The sequence below is a fragment of the Vigna umbellata genome, chromosome 5 (assembly GCF_029865625.1).
Source record: "Vigna umbellata cultivar VRB3 chromosome 5, Vumbellata_1.0, whole genome shotgun sequence".
Classification (NCBI taxonomy): domain Eukaryota; kingdom Viridiplantae; phylum Streptophyta; class Magnoliopsida; order Fabales; family Fabaceae; genus Vigna; species Vigna umbellata.
The window spans coordinates 23,664,542-23,683,976 of NC_142169.1; the positions used below are offsets into that span (position 1 = coordinate 23,664,542).

Genomic DNA, 19,435 nt, shown 5'->3' on the forward strand with positions numbered 1-19,435 from the left:
GTGATTTTCTGCTTTTGTTTTTGAATATTTAAAAATGATTCTTTGGGGTTTGGTTACAGTTTGTGAGGGAGAAAGTCTCCTGTAAGCTTTGCTTCATTGGTAAGACATGAAAGATAGCTTATGCTTATTCTTGTTTTAACCCACTGAAGAACACAAGGAATTTCGCACGAGAGGAAGGAAATACTTCTGGTTTCATGTCCAAGTAAGACATTGATGTCAATTAAACTTCTTTCTTTTATTATAGGATATTTTCTGAAAGTTTTTCATCTCGTCTTTTTCTTATAACAATTAATTTACTAATATATATATATATATATATATATATATATATATATATATATATATGCTCTTTGAGAATTTAACTTTAGCGTATATATAGTATTTTCGGAATATTATTTTGTTTTTTTATTTGCCTGATCAATAAGTTAAATAATAATATATTATTCAAGATGTTAAAAAAATTAAAATTAATAAAATATTAGAAATAACGAAAGACTTTTGTATTGATGTTAGATAATTTTGGAAGTAAGAAAAAAATAAATTTGATATTACTGTTCTTATATATAGTATACATACATTGATTTTCATTTGACACACCTAATAAGGGTAAAATAGTTTTAAAAGAGTTAACTTTTGTAATTTAAAAAAAAAAGAAAATAAAAAGTAAAAAAATTAAGTGTATCAAAATAAAATTTTCCTAGACCGTATAAAGAATAAGAATTGTTACCATTACAATATGAAAAGCTTTTTGATGTTATAATAGAGAGAATAAACTCTTATTAATCGAGAAAATCAAAGATATTGGTTAACTATTTTGATTCAATTGCCATTCTCATAAATCAAAGGATATATAGTATTTATCATCAAAGGAAAGGATTGATTGCACATGAAGATGAATACCAATTTTATTATTATTCTTCTCAATAAAAGTGTTGGAAAATGAGAAAGTAGAGCACTATATAAAGATGAAAGACCCATTATTCAAGTAGTAGAACATTATATAAAGACGAAAGACCCATTAACTCATTTAGACATTGCCTTAAGGTTTTGGGTAGAGAGTGATATCTCCTTTATATGATTGTACTTAGATCTTATTGGTATTGTCTTTTCCGTGAACCTTCTCCTTGATACACCTTGAAGGGAGTCTTAGAAAGATATTAAAATTGAAAATAATATTTTAATATACATAAATTTTTTATGTTGATTTGAGATTATTATTTTTTTATTTTCTACTCTTTTTTTGAAAAGAATACAAAAATTTATTTTTTATGATTATTTTATCTTTATATTATGTATTAAATAAATGTAAAAGTGTGTCATTCTATCATTATTTATTAAATTCATACTTGCAAATATTTGTGAACTAATAATAAAAGGCTATAACACACATTGGAAAAATATCTCTTGTGTTTCATTTGATGATCACAATCATAAGGGTTGTATCTATTTGCTTTTTGAAAAATCATATAAGTTTTCAAGACTTATAAGAAACTAGTGAAAAATGAAGTAGAGACATCTATGAAGTGTTTGTGGACGGACAAAGAAGGAAAATTTAACTAAATCCTATTGGGATGAAGTTATAAATTGGGCATTCTATTTGTTGAATTAATGTTCAACACTTGTTGTAAAGGTAGAGCGAAACCTTGAATAGAACACCTTCAAAAGTTTGGGGTTGCATAACATGTGTATATACAATAGGCAAAAAGAGGTAAACTTGATAAGCGTTTTCCTTGTATCATGTTGGGTGATGAGTGAAAGGGTTAGTTCGTTTTTTATCCCAAGACAAAGAGGATTGTAGTTTGTAAGGATATGTAATATTTGAGGAAGAAAAGAGCAAATTTATAAAGAAGACATAGAAGCATAATTGGTTTGGGTGATGATGCTTTCAATAATGATGAGAGAGTGATGTTAGTAATGAAAATAATAGAAGAAAGGAGGACACAAGCTTGAATGGAAAGATTTGTGAGTGGTGAAGACAAAGCAGTGACCTATATATGATACAAGACATTATGAGTGATCATCCAACTTTATTTCTTTAAGCTTTGAAGCATCAGTGATAATAGATGTTATCAAATTAATTCTATTTTTTCAGTGCAATTACAGTGTTCTTAGAGTAGTTAAGATAAAACTAACCTATATCTCCTAATAAATATTGAATTGATTTAAACTACAATAAGTTGTTATAAAACCTACATATAAGGATTAGAAATATAAAACAAAAATAAAAAAAATAAATTGGAGTAAATAAAAATAAATAAAATAGTGTTAGAATGCTATGCACAAATTAAATATAAATAAATAAAACTAAATGATAAACTACTTAAATCTCTACAATGATAATTCTAATAAAGAAAAAAAAACTTTATAGGCATTTCGAAAGCAAAATAAGGGAGATTACTTTGCAATTTAATAAGAACAATTAAAAAATGCAAAATAAATTAAAAGATTTAATTCAATTATGCAAAATTAGGTTGATTTTCTTGTCTTTTCAAAACTTTATTTTAAAAGTTAAAGAAGTTAAATTAATTAAGGTAACTACTCAGTTGATCTTTTAGAACATTATTTATTTCACCATATATTATTAAGATTCAATTTATATTTTATTGTATATGATTAAAATATCAAATTTTTATTTATCTTTTTATTAAGTAAAAACTTGTTAAATATTTAATTGATTATATTATAATAATGAATTCATTTTAATTTTTCTCACTTATTCCATCCTAAATAAAAAGAACTAATAACACTTTTATACATGTATAATATTACTATTTAACTCACATCAAGGTTCACTAATTGAAAATTAATAGTGAGTTATTATTAATTATTATGCATGACTCTCAATATCATTTCAAGACAATCTTAAGCAATAAATAAAATTTAAGATAGAAAACTCTAATAAATAAATAAAGTGAACAACTCGTTATTTATTTAACATCTTAGAATCCATTATTTGAAATTACAAGTAAACCAATTTTAGAGGCTCATGGAGGGTTACAAAACATGATGAAAATAATATGAAAATAAAAGAAAGAATAAGGTGTTGGAGGAAAACAGCTACACGAATTATATGAGATCTTCCAAATGCCTCTCTCATGTCTCCTTTTATAGAGTTGGACCATATTGTAAATGGTTAGAGTTAGTTGCAAATTTGGATTCTCTCTGTAAATAACCTCTTAATATTTAGGAAATATTCAAAGATTTTTTTGTTGATTTTGGAGATTTGAAAGATTTGGCAAGTTTTGTTTATACTTTCTAATATAGTTAAACAAAACATATTTATGCAGTTAACAAATTATTTTTAACATATTTTTATATCTTAAACTAAATTAGTCATTTTAAAATAAATCCTAATTAAAATAATATTTTAAAACACAAAACTCAAATAAAAATCTAAATTTAGAGATTAAATAAGGGTGTAAATTTGTATTCACCACAAATGGAGGAAGTCTATGGACAATAAAATAATCTCAATAAAAAATAATTAACCTTACCAATTCATGGATCTTTGCAACATGCATAGATGATACATTCTTGAGTGGGATGCAAATTCCGTTTCCTTCAAGGAGAAATAAGTGAGATTGTAAAATGAGCAACCCAAAAAATAGGTAAAGAATGGGAAAGAACACAAGGTATGCAAACTATATATAGTTTTTTACAACCTAAAGTAAGCCCCAAGAGCATTGTTCAATCATATATTTGAAGGAAGAGTTTAAAAAATGTCCAAACGAGAAAACATTGTTCACAAAAATAAATATTAATTGAGATAACATATTAATTATTATCATTTATGTTCATGATTTGATTTATATTAGTGATGATGAAGGCACGATGATTGAGTTTAAGAAGTCTATTATGCAAGCTTTTGATATGACTAATTAGGAAAGATGAGACTTTTTTTCTTGAAATTGAAGTTTTGCAAAAACGAGAAGGATTTTTCATGTCTAAAATTAATTGTCCTTGAAGAAGTTTGGAATGTTTTAGAGCAACCATGTAAAAAATCTAATAGTTCCTAAATTTAAAATTAACAAAGATGTTGATGATGCAATTATAAGTGACACTTATTTTAAACAAATGGTTAGAGGTTTGAAATATCTTACAACTATAACGCCCCATATAAAGTTTCATGTTACCTTAACTAGTTAGTATTCATCAAAACCACTCTAATTGCATTTACAAGTTACAAAAGAATATTAAGCTACTTAAAGGAAATTATTGGTTTTGGAATTCTTTTACGAAGAAGACTTGCTTCCTTTCACAGATTCTAATCATGCAAATGAGAAAGATTCTAAATCTACATATAGTTATGTTTTCTTTTTCAGCTCATGAGTGTTATGTGTATCTAAATAACAATCAATTGTTGCTCTTTCAACGAGTAGAGTTTTTCCTACGCTACTGCTTACGTATGTCAATCTATGTGAAAGAGAAAAGTTTTGATAAACCTAAATCATGTTTCAAAAGGTAGCATGATATTCATGTATAATAATAACTCAACTATTAAACTTTTTAAATAAAAAAAATTCAATCATATGAAAGAAACAAATATATTAAAATGTGTTTTCAATTTTTAAGAGATCTTAAAAAAGAAAAGAAAAAGTCACATTGGTGTATTGTGAAACATTACAAATTTAATGACTAAAATTTAGAAACTTCAAATCTTTGACAAACTTAGAATGATAACAATATTTAGTTACAATTATTTAATAGAGAGAAAATGAAAATGACTTTGCTATAGAAAAAATTATTAGATTGAATTTAGAGAAAATAAATTTGGGTTTAATTGCTTAAATAGTTTCCACTTGTGTTTACTTTCTTTCTCTTTTTCAAAAAAGTGTCAACTCGTCCATAATTGCCTTAATGTGTATTAATCAAGTTTAATATTCTAGAAAGAGTGTTAATTATGTAGTGACGTGGCAAAACACATTTGCAACACAATAACATCAAATTTGAATCATCATCTTCTTTATCTCTCCATGCACTTACTCTGCATTGGTTCTTCCTTTTCGAATCATCCTCTTCTTTATCTCTGCATGTCTGCATGCATTTACTCTGCATTTGTTCTTCCCTTCCGCTTATACATTTTATCAATTCCTTCTCTCCACATTTTCTCCACGAAAGAAAAAATATATCTTAATAACAATAATAATGAGCAAAGCTACATTTTACACTGAAATGCAATCAATCTGGTATTGTACACATGGATACCTTTTCATTCAAGATAATCAAAACCTCCCCTTGTTGTGCCAATGAAAAATCCAAGAACTCCCTTACTTCATGTGCATCAAGAAAAGATTGAGGGGCGTCAAAGTCACTGTCCAAGTTAAACCAAACCCTGGTAATCTTCATCAATGTAATCTAGTGCCTACTTCTCCAAATCTCATCAAACCTAGACGTAATCGTTCCGACATAATTTGAAATTGGGGTTAGGGGTTTCACCGTCTTAGCCCAAAAAAGAAAGGGAAAGAAGGAAGAAGAACACAAACATTGCGATATTAAAGAAGGTGTCTCAGATTGTCTTCTTCATCATCATAGTATTAATCTTGGTGCGTAACCCTCTGCAGCGTTCCATGGTAGCAAAAATAACATCATGAAGGTCTACCCTATTCTGTAGAAACGCAACATCTCAATTCAGTTCGACGTAGATGGGGAACCCCATATCAAAGGCACATCCGCTGTTGGGGATCACCGGTAAGAAGCTCTGGAGTCTCCCACACATGTTCAATTGTGTCTTAGAGCTCTAATTCCACTCCAACGCTAACATGATGATGGAGAAGGCCCTTGACTACTTTCTCTTGGAACTCGATAATTTTTTTTCCTAAACCATAATTGCAAATTTTCACATCAGAAAACTTTTATGGGTTACACATTAGAAAACAAATGTCTTGACACCACAAAATTCTGACCATAACATGCCCAATATGTTAAAGGTTAAGTCAAAGTTAGTATTTAAATGCAATAAACTTAACTAATGCACATCAAGATATTAAATGAAAAAATTGACATTTTATTTTAAGAAAAGACAAGTTGCTCTAACAATTAAACCACATAAATTACTATTACCAAGAGAACACATTTGTACTTACATATTTTGAAATCTTTGTTCAATCAAATTATCCATAAACTTTACAAGTTTCATGTATTTATTTTTCATTATATACAAGATTGGTAAATATTTACAATGTAAAAAAATTAATTATATCATGCACTTTTGATAATTTTGTTTCAAAATATATATATATATATATATATATATATATATATATATATATAGTCTATAAAATGTTATAAGTCATTACATTTCTCCTTGTCAAGAATATAAAAATATTAAGTTAATTTACAGAGTTTCCTACTAATAAAATTGGAAAACTCTCACAAAAAGTGAAGGTTTGTTGTTTCACATATTAACTACACACTATTCTTTAGTAAAAGGAAAAAGAATAGTTAGCAATGCACTCATTACACAACTCCATGTATCAAATAACTGAAATGAATTTTTTTTATAACAAATAGTTCTTCCTAGTCTGTAAATTAAGCAATGTGGGATTTAATAAGAAGCACACTATCTCTTCCCTTCGTTGGTGTTCTGTTCCTATTATGTATATCATTGATAAGTGTGAAAAAGAGTTGTTTTTATACTTATAAATGAGCTCAATCTTGTAATTATTCATGTTGTTCCTCATTGAAAAGTTGTAATAGGTAGTAGATTGTTATGTAAAATATTGTACAGGAAATGGTGTATTATTTAGACTCTGTCAGCTAATTTTCGTAAAGCGAAAGCCAAAATTCGCACTGCCAGAAGAAGGAAATTCACATAGCGCACCAGTACATGTGCGTTGAGCGAATTAATGAAATTAAGTGGCTTTAAAAGACGTGACAGAAAGACAGAAACATTATTCTGATAGAAGTTCCGGACAAAAGAAAGAAATGAAAACATCTCAGGAACTTCCGGAGACTACTTCAAGGCATCAAGACACCATTGTTGCAAGGGATTGCTTCAAATGTGTACGTTTTAGATAAATAGGAATAGTTAAATTTCTCTTCGGCTGGGATTGGATGTAATGAACTTACTATGATGTAATTTTCCTGCTCAATATATCGTTGTTTGTTCATATAATCTTTCTTGAATTTATTATCATTGTATGAAAATATAATGTTATTTGAATGTCTTTGATTACTGGAAAGTAACTTTGAACATGAACGTTGATAGAGCACTTAAGTGATTTGGGATCTATAGACTCAATAACTTGATCATTCTTAACATCGGACTTAATGCAAATTGTATATTAAATTGACTAAGGGATTATCATTTTAATATATTAATTTAGAACTAGTTGCTTAGGGATTAGGACTAGTATGCCTTGATGTGAATGTTTGAATGAAGTAATGAAATATTGAACAAAGTTTTATATTCATATAATTCATGAAACCCAATTCCAACGAAGTTTCTTTTAAATATAAATTCCTTGCATACCAACTGTTTGATAAAATACCAAAAATAGTTTCTTGTGTTGTTTTGTGCATTTTGATGTCTAATTAAGTTATAAAAGGAAGAATTGTCATGTGTTGCACAAGTCCCTTGGGAGACGATACTTTTACTTATTCACTGTATTACTTGGAACGATTTGGTATACTTGCCAAAAAGTTATCAATCATCTATAATCTCCACTTGTCACTTTCTTCCCATTTTCATTGCTAAGAATTCTTCATGTTTCATCTCACTTTAAATCTTTGGCATCACTTCTCCAACATTGTGAAACAAAGGAGGAAGAGAGAAAAAATCAGCCTTAAAGCTCTGCTTTGAAAGAGAGCAACACACATAGATTTCACCCTTCTTCATCGAAGTAACATTTGCATTGGCCACATTCAAGTCTGAATATTGCAATCCTCACCACTGGTTTCACAATCTCTGTTCTCTTTAGTTTCTTCTTCCACCAAAGCATAAAAGGGTGCCTGTAAACATCATATTGGAAATTGGTCCCCAAACTTTATACACCATAGACATTTTCTAACATCAAATGTCACATTCATAATAGCAAGATCCTCACAAACACATCTTTCCACCAAAGAAAACAACCGATTGCAAGCCTACAAAAACCTGTCTTAAGGAAGAGGAAACACAACAAACATAAAGGTTGAATTTCCACCAATCGCAACAATAAGCATAAAAAGTTTATTCAATAGAGCAAATAATCCAAAACATACTCCAACAATTGACATATGATAACAGCAAGAGGACTCAAGTACCAAATAATAATAAATAGTCCTAGTTTGTTCACCTCAGTTCTCAGTTTCAGTGTTCGTTTTTGAAGTTATCCATTTTCTTCATTCAAGCCCTCATTCCACAAACATAACACAATAATTAAAGTGAAAATAAATAACAGACCAAAGCATATACGAAAACATAAAGCAAGAATGATGTATGAGAAAGAAGTATAAAGTGTGGTTAAAGACTGATGACAGAAAGATAAGATGGAGCGAGGACAGAAAAAAGAGAAATTAGGACACCTGTAACCTAGGTGAGAGCAACCCGTATCGAAGAATTGGTGTGAAGAGGCAATGGATATGCATATCTCTCACCCAAATCAAATTTCGCCATAGACAAACTCAACCAGCTTTTCTTGCTTCTGCTTATCTCTTTCTCTATCTTTGTAATAATCCATACCCACTGTTAATATATATATATATATATATAATATATATATATATATATATATATATATATATATCATGGACATAGCTTATGCATTATCCTAAATATATAAAACTATAATTGGATTAGTACCTATACATGTGAAATTGATTGGTAATTCTATTTGTTTTCTAATATTATTAACGGTTTCACTCTACACGAAAATTTGTTCAGACGGATTGTGAATTAAATTCGTGTTTACTTTCATTAATTTGAAAGCGAGTAATTGCGGGACGTTGGTTTTTCGCATCCACTCTAATATGCCGCGATTTGGAGGGAATGAAAAAAAAAATCTCTTTTTTGACTGTCATACTAGTCTCGAAGTGGTGCTTCAACTATTTCAATTTTCTTCAATTCCTTATTTTTATATTCTTCAACATAGTGTTGCACTGTGTCTAATTATATAACCTCAGCTGTGTAGTGAATATATGCATATAATTTCACACCAACCCATGACTTGATAAGACGTTAACAGTTCACAAATGTTACCATATAAGTTCACGAAGGTGGAACTTTTATTTTATTATAATTAGATGATTGTATCAAATAAATGTAATTATATTATATCAATTTTAATTATATTTTATTATATAAAACTTGTTATTTACTTCTAACCAATTTTTTAAACATGATTATTTCATTTTACTTAAATAATATTTATTTTATTTTAAAAGATAATTTTTATTTTTTTCATTTTTATAAACTTTTTTAGAATTAAATATAACATTAACAATTATCATTTTATATTACATTAATAACTAGGGGCTTTTTGATAATATTTAATTTCTATCAATTAAACAAATTTTATTTATCTGTAACATCAATCAAATCCTACATTAATTCTCGTAAATTTTACTTCCAAATCCACTTAAATAAATAACAATTAATTTAGTTTCAAATTCTTTCAAATTCTTTGAAATCCATCCAGTTACTTTTCCCCAATTCCTCTTCCTGAAGTTAAGAAAGCATAAATGATTATTTGACATCATCACTGTGACATTGGATTTTTTTAAATCTATTTAACTTGTAAGTCAGCAATGTGACAGTCATTTGTATGAAAAAACTTTTGCTTTCTCTATGTAATAAATTTTAATATTTTGTCTGGTATTTTAGTATATACTATGCTTATTTGTATACATATTTCTTTTGTCCTATTAGATACTTATGAAATTATATATTTAATAAATTATTTCACATATCTTATTTAGAATTATATGTTTTACTATGAAATTCCAATTGCAATAAAAATATTGATAGTTATTTTATTGCGATTAGGTTATCATTTTCATTAATATTTACCGGCTTCCTAATGCGAAGTTATGCCTACAGCAAAAAATTTCTAGAAGTTTATTTTCCGTGTACATTAAAGTCAAATGACTATTAATCTCCTCACGTTTTGTTAGTTGTTTTTTTTTTCAATTTGCTCAGTTTCCACCACATTGTCTTCTTCATCATCATATTATTAATCTTGGTGCGCAAAAACAACATCATGAAGATCTACCCCATATTAAAGGCACATGCGCCGTTGGGGATCACCGGTAAGAAGCTCTGGAGACTCCCACACATGTTCAACTGTGTCTTGGAACTCCAATTCCACTCCGACGCTAACGTGATGATGGAGAAGGCCCTTGACTACTTTCTCTTGGAACTCGATAACTTTTTTTCCTAAACCATAATTCCAAATTTTCACATCAGAAAACTTTTATGGGTTACACATTAGAAAACAAATGTCTTGACATCACAAAATTCTGACCATAACATGCCCAATAAGTTAAAGGTTAAGTCAAAGTTAGTATTTAAATGCAATAAACTTAACTAATGCACATCAAGATATTAAATGACAAAATTGACATTTTATTTTAAGAAAAGACAAGTTGCCCTAACAATTAAACCACATAAATTACTATTACCAAGAGGACACATTTGTAATTACATATTTTGAAATCTTTGTTCAATCAAATTATCAATAAACTTTACAAGTTTCATGTATTTATTTTTCGTTATATACAAGATTGGTAAATATTTACAATGTAAAAAAATTAATTATATCATGCAACTTTTGATAATTTTGTTTCAAAATTATATATATATATATATATAATTAAGGTCTATAAAATTTTATAAGTCATTACATTCCTCTTTGTTAAGAATATAAAAATATTAAGTTAATTTATAGAGTTTCCTACTAATAAAATTAGAAAACTCTCACAAAAAAGTGAAGGTATGTTGTTTCACATATTAACTACGCGCTATTTTTTAGCAAAAGGCAAAAGAATAGTTCGCAATGTAGTCATTAAACAACTCCTTGTATCAAATAACTGAAATGAATTTTTTTTTATAACAAATAGTTCTTCCTAGTCTGTAAATTAAGCAATGTGGGATTTAATAAGAAGCACACTATCTCTTCCCTTTCTTGGTGTTCTGTTGCTGTTATGTATATCATCTATGATCTCCACTTGTCACTTTCTTCCCCTTTTCATTGCTAAGAATTCTTCATGTTTCATCTCACTTTAAATCTTTGGCATCACTTCTCCAACATTGTGAAACAAACGAGGAAGAGACAAAAAATCAGCCTTAAAGCTCTGCTTTGAAAGAGAGCAATACACATAGATTTCACCCTTCTCCATCGAAGTAACATTTGCATTGGCCACATTCAAGTATGAACATTGCAACCTTCACCACTGGTTTCACAATCTCTGTTCTCTTTAGTTTCTTCTTCCACCAGAGCATAAAAGGGTGCCTGTAAACATCATATTGGAAATTGGTCCCCAAACTTTACACACCTTAGACATTTTCTAACATCAAATGCCACATTCATAATAGCAAGATCCTTACAAACACATTTTTCCACCAAAGAAAACAACCGATTGCAACCCTATGAAAACATGTCTTAAGGAAGAGGAAACAACAAACATAAAGGTCGAATTTCCACCAATCGCAACAATAAGCATAAAAAGTTTATTCAATAGAGCAAATAATCCAAAACATACTCCAACAATTGACATATGATGACAGCAAGAGGACTCAAGTACCAAATAATAATAAATAGTCCTAGTTTGCTTCACCTCAGTTCTCAGTTTCAGTGTTTGTTTTTGAAGTTATGCATTTTCTTCATTCAAGCCCTCATTCCACAAACATAACACAATAATTAAAGTGAAAATAAATAACAAACCAAAGCATATACGAAAACATAAAGCAAGAATGATGTATGAGAAAGAAGTATAAAGTGTGGTTAAAGAATGATGACATAAAGATAAGATAGAGCGATGACGAAAAAAGAGAAATTAGGACAACTGTAGCCTAGGTGAGAGTGACCCGTATCGAAGAATTGGTGTGAAGAGGCAATGGATATGCATATCTCTCACCCAAATCAAAGTTCACCATAGACAAACTCAACCAGCTTTTCTTGCTTCTGCTTATCTCTTTCTCTATCTTTGTAATAATCCATAATATATATATATATATATATATATATATATATATATATATATATATTTTCATGGACATAGCTTATGCATTATCCTAAATATATAAAACTATTATTGGATTAGTACCTATACATGTGACATTGATTGGTAATTCTATTTGTTTTCTAATATTATTAACGCTTTCACTCTACCCAAAGCGAGTAATTGCGGGATGTTGGCTTTTCGCATCCACTCTAATATGCCGTGATTTGAAGGGAATGAAAAAAAAATCTCTTTTTTGACCTAACAGGATTGTCATACTAGTCTTACAGTGGTGCTTCAACTATTTCAATTTTCTTCAATTCCTTATTTTCTTATTCTTGAACATAGTGTTGCACTGTGCCTAATTATATAACCTCAGCTGTGTAGTGAATATATGCATATAATTTCACACCAACCCATGGCTTGATAAGACGTTAACAGTTCACAAATGTTGCCACGTAAGTTCACGAAGGTGGAACTTTTATTTTATTATAATTAGATGATTGTATTAAATAAATGTAATTATATTATATCAATTTTAATTATATTTTATTATATAAAACTTGTTATTTACTTATAACCAATTTTTTAAACATAATTATTTCATTTTACTTAAATAATATTTATTTTATTTTAAAAGATAATTTTTATTTTTTTCATCTTTATAAACATTTTTAGAATTAAATATAAGATTAACAATTATCATTTTATATTACATTAATAACTAGGGGCATTTTGATAATATTTAATTTCTATCAATTAAACAAATTTTATTTATGTGTAACATCAATCAAATCCTACACTAATTCTCAAACTTTACTTCCAAATCCACTTTCATATACTTCCAAATCCACTCAAATAAATAACAATTAATTTAGTTTCAAATTGCTTCAAATTCATCTATTTCCTCTTCCCGAATTCATCATCCTCAAGTTAAGAAAGCATGATTATTTGACATCATCACTATGACATTGGATTTTTTTTAAATCTATTTAACTTGTAAATAAGCAATGTGACAGTCATTTGTATGAAAAAACTTTTGCTTTCTCTATGTAATAAAATTTAATATTTTGTCTGGTATTTTAGTATATACTATGCTTATTTGTATACATATTTCTTTTGTCCTATTAGATACTTATGAAATTATATATTTAATAAATTATTTCACATATCTTATTTAGAATTATATGTTTTACTATGAAATTCCAATTGCAATAAAAGTATTGATAGTTATTTTATTGCGATTAGGTTATCATTTTCATTAATATTTACCGGCTTCCTAATGAAGTTATGCCAGCAAAAAATTTCTAGAAGTTTATTTTCCGTGAACATTAAAGTCAAATGACGATTAATCTCCTCACGTTTTGTTAGTTGTTTTTTTTTTCAATTTGCTCTCAGTTTCCACCACATTTTCTGTTTTCTTTACTTTCTTTTTTTGTATTTGTTGTTTTTTTTCATGTTACCATTCTTATATTTTAGTTTAGATGGCCGAGATTTTGAAATATGAAGTGAAGGGGTTAATCTTGCAAATAATGATAACATAAAGAGAATGTTACTAAATACTAAAAGCATAACAAAATTAATTAAAGGACAAAAGAATAGTTTCCTCTATGAATTAAAACATATTTAAATCAAAATAAAACATTACAAAACAAAGTGTGGGCGGTTCTCTTTTGACACTGCTCATTTTCAACAAAAATTCTTTAGTAAATTTGCACACTCCCATTGCATCAATTCAATACACGCTAATCGATGTCGGGGTACAGTAAGAAACACTATTTATGTTTTGTGACTTCTTGTTGTAAATAAAAATTTAATTTTCTTTTATTATCTAATGTGTGCTTGGTCGACGTTAACCCTTTATAAATAAAATTACCTTCTGTAAGATTAAATATATTTTTAATCTATAAATTTTGCAAAATTGAAATTCGTTCAAATTTTAAACTTTACAAATAAATATATATAATGTTTTAATCCATTGTATAAAAAAAATTGTATTAATCGATATTTTGAACTGATATTTGAACTATTTATATCATTTGTTAAAAATAAATTTAATATCACTAGGTTAACCTAGTTATATTAATTTATTTTTAAAATTTAAAATCAAAATATTTTAAAATTTTGAACATGAATATATTCTAATTTTTTGTATAAGTTTAAATACTAAAAACATATTTAATTATTTTATTTATTAACGAGTGTGGACAACATTATACATATATAAATAAAAACTGAATATTTTTTTGTTACTCAGTGTGAGTCTGGTTGACGCTAGTCCTTTATAAAAAAAAATTAAATTTCTTTTATTGCTCAATGTGGACATGATCAATGCTACAACTATATAAATAAGAAAAATCATATTCTTTTGTTGATTAGATACTAGCCCTTTATAAATAAAATATAATTTTTTTGTTACTGAGCGTGGATGTTATCAACGCTTTTATAAATAAAAAGTAAATTTGCTTTTATTATTGAGATCAATCCAACACGTAAAAAGGTTAGTGTCCAGCTCAAGACCAATATTACATTATGTTAAGAAGGTATTTTTCTTTTAAAAATTAGTAACTTTATTTAACGATTTTTTATTTTAATTATTCTTTTAAAATTAAATTCAATCTAACCAATAAGATCAGGACACATGATATTGTTAAAAAGTTATTAAAATACGATGTTACGTAGGAGAACAAAGAAAGTGCAGTGAACAATATAAAAAGGCTAAAAACATGTATGGTGTGCGAGAGAGTGAAGGAAAGAAAATGGCCGGCTAAAATGGGGAATCATAACATTTTCTTTGGTGACTTCTCCCTTGGTGCAAATCCTTTCATCTCGGTTTCACAGATCAAGAATCCAAAACATAAAAATTACGGATTTCCCAACAAGAATCACCCACATTTGAATTTTCAATAAGTCCAAACAGCATCCAGAGACCAGAAGACCCGTAACAGCTAGCTTCCAATTATGCCACCAAAAGAAAGCCAAAAAGAAAACATTACACGAGGAATGCTGCAATATATAGTATATACACGAGACACAAAGATGGACATGTTCAATCGTTCATGTACTTTCACAAAAAGAGAACATGGGATCAGCACACGATGAGGACCCCAATGTTTTCCACTTTAGCCATCCACATCCTTTGCAATGCACCACCCTACCCTCCGCACCAAATATTCTAAGCTGCTTTGGATGCAACATCAAAATTAACTCTGCTGACGACTATTACCAGTGCAAAACATGTGCTTTTTCTCTTCACCATGTCTGCTACAACATGCCCTTAATCACCAACCACCCTTCACATCCAGCCCACCATCTACTCCTCCTTCCTCTACCTTCCACCAAACCTACTCTCAACTGTGTCGCATGTGGCCACCGTGTCACGGCCTTTTCCTACCACTGTGCTCAATGCGCCATCTTCTTCCATGCCTTGTGTCTTGCACTCCCTCTCTCCCTCGCAATCACATGCCACCCCCACAAAATCAAGCTTGAGTTTTCACCACCCTATGAGTTCTTCTGTGACTTGTGCAACCAGCCCAGTAATTACAACCACCGCTGGCTCTATAGATGCAACATGTGTGAATTCGACACACATGTAGCTTGTGCCCTTGAAAACCTAGAGCCCCGTCTGTTTCAAAGCCCGTCTTTCTCTCGATCAAGCCCTCTGTTACGGCAACTTACCCGTCACCAAGTGGAGCACACAAAATTCAGTGCAAGTTTAGGTGATAGTTTCAAAGGGTATGAGTACGGGATCATGAGTTTGGTGGCGGAACAGATTGGAGGGGGACCCAGAGAAAATTTTGATAGTAAAACCGCTGGATGGAACAAGAGATTGTACAGTAGTCCAAAGAAAAATCTTAACAGAGCTGAGAGTGAGAGGATGAAGAATGCTCAACTTCAATTACTGGGAAAAGAACTAAACCCTGATGAACTTTTATCAAAATTAGAAGAAAGAACACCACTTCGGGATAAATGGACTCCACTTTCTGATCATTCACCGTTTAGCTACCAAAACAGCGACTCATATTTTTCAATAGATTTGGCAAAGTCATATTCAACCCATTCAGGTAGAAGTCAAGTTCAAAAAGATGGTGGCAGTGACCAGATAACACGAGCTGCTACTAACTATGTAAACAATTGTGGACAACGTGAAGAACCATCCGTTCCAGTTAATAATAAGCCGAACGCAGATGTTTTGATCAAAGAAGGACGAACTAGTGATGTTGGGAAATCAGACCGGAGAGTTATGATGAAAAATGCTAACGAAAGCCACGCTAAACGGTCTGTTCAAGACAAAACAATATCGGAGACAGTAAGTTCCAATTAGTACCTTTTATTTCTTCAGCCTCCACGCTCCAAAATAAAATCTCTTTAATCGATTCTTGTTTTTTCATCTGAATGACAAAAAAGAAAAATGATTCCACAGTTCCCTCAGCAGTGAGAGAGGTGGAATATATAGGTAAAGAGATAGATATAAATAATAAATGAAATAAAGCAGAAGAAAAGAAAGTGGTATAGGAAGAAGGATAACAGTATATAAACCTTATTAACTGCAGAAATTATATATTCACAATTTTTTTATAATAATATACTATATAATACTAATATTTGAATCTGCTGATAATAATTTTATAAATAATTAAGTAATGGTCAACTAATTGCAAATATATGGAGTAATAAATACAAAACAATAATTATCTCTCCTATTATTATATGTTCTATGATCTACGATTTTTCTATTTTGTTCTTTCATATCTGTTAATGGGAATATTGATGAGTGTTAAATATTATCATAAAAGGAAATAAAATTAGTGTTGAAAATATGATATAAAGAATTAAGAAGAGAAAGAGGATTGGGTGTACAAGTTTCTTTCTCTCTAGAAGTTGGTGCAGAGAGATAAGCATAAAATAAAAGGTGTGAATAAAATATAGGGTAACATGAATTATTTTTCTTGAATTCTCATATAGAATTATTAGTCATAATAATTAAGTATGCTGCCTTTTTGGAATATCCGACAGGTAAAAAACAGAAGCTAAGTAAGGGGTCTTTTTCATTATGATGACACTAAGTAAAAATACAATAACTAATGTTATACATTGATACTTTCAGGGAAGATCCAGCTGTTCTTGTTGGAGGAAATTCCTAAATTGCTGCCTTTAGCATTGACAAGTGGTAGGCACACCATGTTTGGACCACATAATATGAAAACCATAATAAATCGGTTTTCAAATTTGAGAAGAGCAGAATGATATCGCAAGAAACTAGACTTACCTGATTCGCAGAGGAGCTTCTAATGTGGAATTCTTGTTTTCAAAATGTTGGCTTGTAATTGTGAAGTAATCTAGATCGAGCTTCAAGTATAATCAGAAAAGAGATAACAGATTCACCTGTAAAATGCTTTTGATACTTAGTAATATATATATATATATATATATATATATATATATATATATATATATATATATATATATATATATATATATATATATATATATATATATATATATATTATTAAATGTGACCATTTTTGTTTCAGTTTACCACATTATTATTTTAAAATTGCTTAAAATGTTAGACTCTCAATTGTTTTTCATAAGATTAAAAATTGGACTTAAAAAGATAATAGACTAAACAAATAATAAGTTTCCTTAGAATAAATTTTAATTTTAATTTTAAAATTATAACTCCAAATTCATGTTAGTCTAAATTTTTTTTAATAGGGAATATATCTCACAATATGTTTTCATTTTTGTTTAAGTTAATTATTCATATGAGCATATATTACTTTTATTATAATATTTTAAGTTTGAATTCATTTTTCTTTGATTTCATATGCAAATACTTCTTAATATATCTATGTCTTTTAAGTTGTTTATCTATCTATATGTACTTCTATTTACAAATTTTAACATTAAATTTGTGTTGTTTTTATTTTGTACAGATCAATATTTCACAATATATATATATATATATATATATATATATATATATATATATATATTATTACTTTAACCATGATCTCTATTTCTTTAATATAATATATAATTCAAAACTTTAATTTTTCATTATCTAACAATATTATTTTACTACACATTACTAATTAATTATTATGTATTTTATGATTTAACACAAACAAATTCATACTTAAATGCTTAATTCTAAAAAAAAAAAACTATGAACGCATCAATGATTAGTTTCCACCGTGTCAATGACAAAATCAATACCAGCATGTATTTTTGTTTAAAAATTTTAACCTCAAATTGATGTTACTTTAAGTTTTTTTAATAGGTTTTACATCTCACAGTATGTTGCATTTTATGCATTTATAGATGTTAATTTTCTTTAGAATATATAACTTCATTTTTCTTTCTATATAACCAATACATTTTCAATATTTCACTCTATTTTAAGCTATTTATATTTACATGTGCTTTTATTTAAAAGTTTTAACATCAACTTTGTCATATATTTATTTTGTACGAGATCAATTTTGCAATATATGCTTATATTTTACTTTAACAACGACTTGTTCATCTTAATATAATATATAACTCAAATGTTTAATGCTAAATTTTAATCATATAACAATATTATTTTACTACACATCACTAATTAATTATGTCAATTTTATATTTTAAAACAAATAATTTCATATTCAAATATTATTATTTAATCTTTTCATTATTGTTATTTGTATTATTATTATTATTATTATTATTATTGGTATTTTAGTTGTATTTTCTATAATCTAAAGAAATCAATATTAAAATTGTAAAATCCTAGAAAATGACATTTTAGAAGTGATAGTGGTTTAAAAATAATGTGACTCGATTATTTTAATATCAACATGTTTTAATATAAATAGTTTTGTTATGAACGAGTTTCATTATTTTTAAACAAACAATCTCTTAGAAATCACTTTTCTAGAGTTTTTTGACTTCTAATTAAGAGTCCTTTCTTTCCGTTCATTTGATTGAAGAACCGAGACTGTAAGATTGATCATTGCGACAAGCTTTTCAATTTGGACCGATCAGTGTCTCCATTCATGTAAGTTGGTTTTTTGCCCCTTTTCTTAGTGTGTATGTTCTTCTTGTACATGTAAATCATCTTAGAGCTGTGAAGTACTTTAAAGCTGATAGGTATTGTTCAAGCTAATGATTTCAAGTAAAACAAAATATTGTTAAGGGTTGGTTGCAAATTAACGGATTAGAGAATGTACGGAAGATGAGTTATGTATAGCAGATACAAATTGTTTGTCAAACTTAAAGGAATATTCACGCCTTAGAATTGAGGTTGAGA

At 28.4% G+C, this 19,435-nt stretch overlaps 1 protein-coding gene and 2 non-coding genes across 3 annotated transcripts; 1 reads left to right on the plus strand and 2 right to left on the minus strand.

Moving 5' to 3' along the window:
* Positions 1-6,353: 6,353 nt before the first annotated feature.
* Positions 6,354-6,466, minus strand: LOC124830474 (U5 spliceosomal RNA). Its single transcript, XR_007028188.1, has one exon. It is a non-coding gene; the product is annotated as a U5 spliceosomal RNA (small nuclear RNA).
* Positions 6,467-10,878: 4,412 nt separating this feature from the next.
* On the minus strand, positions 10,879-10,993 carry LOC124830473 (U5 spliceosomal RNA). The gene has a single exon (XR_007028187.1). It is a non-coding gene; the product is annotated as a U5 spliceosomal RNA (small nuclear RNA).
* A 3,839-nt stretch (positions 10,994-14,832) lies between these two features.
* LOC148197973 (uncharacterized) lies at positions 14,833-17,507 on the plus strand. The gene is made up of 2 exons (XM_088091871.1): positions 14,833-16,447; positions 17,246-17,507. The coding sequence occupies exons 1-2, from the start codon at positions 15,221-15,223 to the stop codon at positions 17,294-17,296; spliced, it is 1,278 nt and encodes a 425-aa protein (XP_087947997.1). The 5' UTR covers positions 14,833-15,220; the 3' UTR covers positions 17,297-17,507.
* Positions 17,508-19,435: the final 1,928 nt, after the last annotated feature.

Excerpts from the sequence above, each read along its gene's own strand:
- LOC148197973 (XM_088091871.1), top strand. The coding sequence starts at position 15,221 with ATGGGATCAGCACACGATGAGGACCCCAATGTTTTCCACTTTAGCCAT. Across the intron at positions 16,448-17,245 it reads ACAAAACAATATCGGAGACA|GGAAGATCCAGCTGTTCTTG; the intron begins GTAAGTTCCAAT and ends TGATACTTTCAG.